Here is a 5,809-nt window from a genome sequence, read left to right as displayed (position 1 = left end):
TACTACTCTGTGATCGTTTCTCCACACGCCTATACTTGGTTCACCAATCTTGCAATTCTAGTAGTAAATTCACTAATGGTTTCCTTCTCTTCCATTTGAATTGATTCCAACTGCCTTTTGTGAGTTTGTAACCTCGCCACCTTTGCCTTATTAGCTTCTGCATAACTTTTCTCCAAGTTATCCCAAGCTTGCTTTGAGGTTGTGCAATCACTAACCTTCTCAAAATTATTCGCATCAATGCATTGATGAACCAAATACAACGTCTTGTAATCTTTTTTCTTCTACTTCTTATGCGTAGTCCTTTGTGCAGCCGTTGCACCTTTTACAAGTAGAATAACATTGTTCTTGCTCACTTTAAGAACATCTTGATAACCAAACAACACATTCATTTGTTTGTACCACTTGTCATCATTCATTGCATCGAAAATTGAGAGATTCGTAGGGATATGTTCATTGGAGATTGAAAGTATTTTCGCACACTAGGTGTTTGATGGATCGAACCAGACTCTTAATGTCAAATGTTAGAACAAGAGAACCACAAGAATGGTGATTTCTAATATGGAGAGTGAGAGAAAGAGAGATAATGAGATTATTGGGGAAGAAAAAGGTGGCCTATTCATTAATGAGGTACCCAAAAGATAATATACAATTACATTGAGTGAGGTACAAGTAACAAACTAAAAAAACACAAATAACTATTGTTGCAACTAGTTACGTCCCTGTAGTATCCAGTTACTGAATGCTATTGTTTCTGTTATAATCGAGTACAGCCGGAGTGTAATCGATTAGCAAACGATTTTGTTTGAGCTATAATCGATTACAACCTCGCACTAACCAGTTACATGCACTTGAATTATTTTTTTCACTCAACAACATTGACCATCCATCTCATTTTTTTTATGGGTCCAAAGGAAAGGACATTATTATTCACCACGTGATGGAAAAGACATTGATCGTCCATTTCATTTTGCTGCATTACCCTTTTTTGACAGAACTAAAGAGTTTAAAGGAAAGGACATTGCCGTCTATCAAATTAATTTTTTATTTTAATTTAAACTTAATTTATTGATTTGTTTATAATACGTGCTTCAATTTATTAATCATTTAAATGATAAGTTTTTTTTTTTAATTTAATACAATTTAGTTTAGAGATATGATTTAATTAACTACATTTTTATCAACCCATAATTTCGAACATTTGTCCTCTACACTGACCATCCATAATTCCAAACATATAGATACTGAAAAAATAGATTAAAACAAAAAAAAAAAAATTGACACATGATGTAATTGATAAAACATGAATTTGTCAAAATCATTAAATGACGTGACAATATATAATTGTTTAAGGGTATACAACTTCTTTTACATTGAAAGAGTGCAACAAAATGAATCTCTAAACAAAAATTTGATTTACACTAAACAACGTAACCCTGAACATTGAGATAACCCCCAAAATATAAAACATCTTTAGAAAAACACAAATCATGTTCCTTTAAACAAGAGAGTCCTTGCTTAATTTCTTAGACTCATGACCCTCCTTTTCCTGATTACCATTCAAAACTGGTGAATTATCTTTATCTTTAACCTGAAAATAATCAATCATAAAACATCAATGAAAATAATTTTATAATCAAAATTATATAGAAATAGCAGACAAACGGATAAAAAAATAATGATAGAAAAATAGTTAAAAAATACCTGAGATGATAGAGGAGGATCAACTAAGAGTTTCTTTTTGCTTTCTTGAGTGCAGAAATAAGAATACAATCCCATTCCAAAAACTGCTACTAGTATTCCAATAATGTTCCTCTCAGTGAATGGGTCATGGAGCAATGTGTATCCAAATCCTAGGACAAGACAAGTTTTGAGGTGGCCCAAAACTTGATATGTTACAGGAGATGTTTTTCCTATTACTAGAAAAGTGCTGAAGTTCACAGAAACAGCTATCACACATGACATGATGATGAATGTCTGAAAAATAAAATAAAAGTAACACTATGAGTTAATAATTCCTAAACACTCATACAGACAACAGGGTTCGAACCCTGGTGATGGTGTCTAACCTAGCAATATCGACTTCTGCCACTTGAGATTTGATATTACTTACCAAGACTATTGGAGAATATTTGTATGCGAAAACATTTTGCTTGGTGAGCATCTGATCCACAAAAGGGCCTGAAACAAAAAGAATGGCTGCTTGGAAAGGAGCAGACTGGTAGAGAAGTTGTGTGGAAGTGACATTAAGTTTCTTCTGGATTGTGTTGGTAAGCTGAATTGTTCAACAAGTTAAGAATCAACCGCAGATAAATTCAAATAAGTCAATCCAAACAAACGCTAATTAATTCAGGTGAGTATAAAGAGAGAATATATAGTAAAGGATACAATTTGGCCAACACATGTTGTTATGATGGCTAGAAGTGAAAGAATGGTTCCAACAAAATTGAGTTGAAGATCCGTGATAGAGGCAATGCCAACTCCGATGAGTAAGAAGAATAGAGACAGTTTTATTTTCGGGCTGCACGAAGTCGCAAAATAATTCATAATCAGTTAAGCAATTATTCAAGACCATGATCATGTTTAATTTCAGTCTCTTCATAAATTTTTCTTTACCTGAATTGCTTCTTTAGGAAAATAGTTTCTAGCATAACTGTGAATGGTATGATTGCGAGTTTCGTCATCTAGGAAAGAAACATTAAAATCAATCCATCAAACGAGTAGCTCGAAATGCATTATAAAAAACAAATTGAAGATCGAATCAGCGAGTAAAACTAACCTGGTAGAATCCAATTGAATTGAAACCAAGACTCAAGTTGAGAAATCCAATGGAAACACCATTTAGAATGCCGAAAAGCATGACTGTTTTCATGTCAACAGGTTTGGCCTCAAACAGATTCAAGCGTTGAGCAACATGGAGGGTGCAAAAAGTAACCATCAAATGCCAACTTGTAAGTGTTGTAGCTGCTCCAAATTAATAAAAAATAAAAACAAAGTTAAATGGAGACAAACTGGTAATAGGCACTAAAAATTCACACACACCCGTGAGTACCAGAGTTCAAACTCTGATGATAATGATCAATCTGGCAATATCGATATTGCCAGTTGAGATAGGGAAAAATGATAATTACCAAATGGAAATCCAAGATTGCTCATTAAAGCTTTGTTGCATATGACAATTGAGACAGAAGAAGCCACAGAGAGAAATAGTGCACCAATAACTCCCAATTGAATTTTCGACATCTCTCCCATCTTTGCCAATGATATTTTTTTCAAGATTCTTCTATAGAAATGAGAACCAAAACTCCAAAAGATCACAACTCAAGTTATGGAATAAAATTTTTTGGTGAGGCCTTTTTATTTTTGATGTAGAAGAAGTTCAATTCATAGAGTTTATGTTTGTTGGTTTAGTTTGGTCAAGTTAACGGCCATTTGAAGCAAAAAAAAACAAGACCATAATATATTAACAAAACATAAGGACATTACATATTCATGGCTATTTTTTAATGTCTAAAGTATAGAGCAAACAAAATAGATAGATGAGATGTTAAAATCATGAGCTTAGTTTGGTCCAATTAGATGCATCATACTCTACTAAAGATTTTTCTACCAAACACTTTTTGTAACATGTAGCTTTCACAAAATTGAGTCTTGAAACACAAGCTTGGAAGGTGAGTGAAACTAACACTTATTTTTTAAACAAAGTTTCTCCCACTTCAAGCAAAGACTTCTCAACCCAATTCACCATAAACTTCAATCTCACTCCTAATTCATGAATGAGACTTTGATTTTAAAAAATTAAACAAAAAACTTTTTGTTCAAGCTCCTATTTATTTTTGTTTATCTATGCTAAAGAGATATATACCATGATTTAGAAAATATAAACTATGAATACTTAAACACATACCTGTGGATATTGGTAGCTCTCACCATGCCAAGCTTAAAATGAATCTTACATCTTACAAAGATTCTTTTATATTACTATATTTATTTTAGGTATATTTGAAGAGGTCAAAATTTATTTATTTTTGAGAAGCTTTAAAAAGTATTATACTACATATATATAATGAAAAAAGAATCGTTTATATTTCGTAGTTCTTTGAGTCAAATATTTTGTCTATACTTGTTCCTATGCTTTTCTTTCTTTAGTATTTGCAAAAAATATTATTATTTACTTATCATTTTTGGAATTTAATATAAAATTAATTATTGTTGTGAGTATTATATTTAATTATTCATTCTGGAAAAATAGATGATAAATATGATTATATATAAAAAAATAGTTATACAAAAATAAATAATAAAATGTATTAATTATTTTGATATGTGGAAGACCGCCTCCAACAAATTTTCTTTTAATCGAGAAAGATCACAATAGATGTTGCAACATAATCTTTACTTACAGGTATTCATTCGAACTCATTTTGAAGTTGATGCGGAAAATCTACCTTGACTGAGTTGGGTTCAGAGTCGGGTATGGAGACGGGTTGACTATTGGAAACACTAGTATCCATCTCGAATCTTCCCCATTATTTTAATTTTATTATATTATTATTTAATTTTAATAATTTAAAATATTAATTATGTGGTCAATATTTTGATATTTTGATTTGTATTTATTATTTAAAATATTTGAAATATATGTGAAATTTTTTGAGAATGTTTTTTTTTATTATTATTTATAATATAATTTAAATTTTGAAAAAAATAAATATTTATATTAAAAGAATTATTTTCACTAAATAGATGATGACGGGATGAGAATACTCGAACCCAACTCAAATTTATTTAAAACAAGTTTGATTTTAACTCTCCATCCTCGTTAGAATTAAAGACTGAAAAAGAAAATTATTTTTTGAAATTTAAATTTTAGTTTGGAGATAAAAACTATCATTGACCCGTCCTGAGAGGCAAATCTTTCCTTTAAAAATTTTAACTTTATTACATGCCCAAAGCTAAGTTTGAATGGAGAAAAAAAATCTCTTATCATCTGATTCAATTCAATTACTATTCAATCTAATTGTTTTTAATTGAAATTCAACCTATTAACATAGCATAATACCTTAAAACAATATTTATTACTACCTTTTCTTTTGAATATAAGATTCATATTTTTTCTCCTTTTATAATATCTCTTTTAAATTGTTAAGTATACTAATTAATATTTTTATCAACAATTCTCCTATTTATATTTTTTAAATAATTTATAAGAAATATTCCATGAAAATATTAATTAGTTATCTTTAATAAAAAATAAATTTATAAAACCATGTCAATCATTAATTAATCTAATATAACAATTAACTTTTTAACTTTTATATTTACATATAAAAATTATATAATAACTTGTACAATGACTCTCTTTTTACTAAAAACGTACAAACTTGTCCCGTTAAAACAATTCATTTATAACTGTATAAAAACATGAAATACATGGACGTGAGTTTGAACTCGTAACATTCCATTTGTATCTTCTTTAAAATGAAAATTCCAGTCAACAAGTCACTTGATAAAAAAAAGTGCAAACCACAATTCAAATGAAATAATTATAATTTAATAAATAAAAAATGATATTTTAAAATGTAATAATAAAAAATTATTAGTCAGACTCATTTAATAAAAAATAGAGTTATTGAGTTAGAGTGGATAAGTGTTTATTAAATACTTTTCTTAAAAATATTAATAATATATACATTTGATAATATTATACTGATGCTTATTAGGTATGTGGATGTTTTAAAAGAAGAGATTAAAAGTAGTATATTGAGGTAGTGTAAATTAGTTTTAGAGTCTCATCTAATAGGAAATCATT

The 5,809-nt window shown here is 29.1% G+C and overlaps 1 protein-coding gene across 1 annotated transcript; it reads right to left on the bottom strand.

Annotated features, from left to right (window-relative positions):
• Nucleotides 1–1,287: 1,287 nt before the first annotated feature.
• LOC131606932 (UDP-xylose transporter 1-like) lies at nucleotides 1,288–3,444 on the bottom strand. Its single transcript, XM_058879016.1, has 7 exons — nucleotides 3,129–3,444; nucleotides 2,777–2,961; nucleotides 2,614–2,681; nucleotides 2,386–2,518; nucleotides 2,111–2,272; nucleotides 1,702–1,974; nucleotides 1,288–1,588 (listed from the first exon to the last, which is right to left on the bottom strand). The coding sequence occupies exons 1-7, from the start codon at nucleotides 3,247–3,249 to the stop codon at nucleotides 1,496–1,498; spliced, it is 1,035 nt and encodes a 344-aa protein (XP_058734999.1). The 5' UTR covers nucleotides 3,250–3,444; the 3' UTR covers nucleotides 1,288–1,495.
• Between the last annotated feature and the right edge of the window lie 2,365 nt (nucleotides 3,445–5,809).

This window comes from Vicia villosa, linkage group LG5 (genome assembly GCF_029867415.1).
Source record: "Vicia villosa cultivar HV-30 ecotype Madison, WI linkage group LG5, Vvil1.0, whole genome shotgun sequence".
NCBI classification, from domain to species: Eukaryota; Viridiplantae; Streptophyta; class Magnoliopsida; order Fabales; family Fabaceae; genus Vicia; species Vicia villosa.
This window is presented reverse-complemented; position numbering and strand designations above follow the sequence as displayed.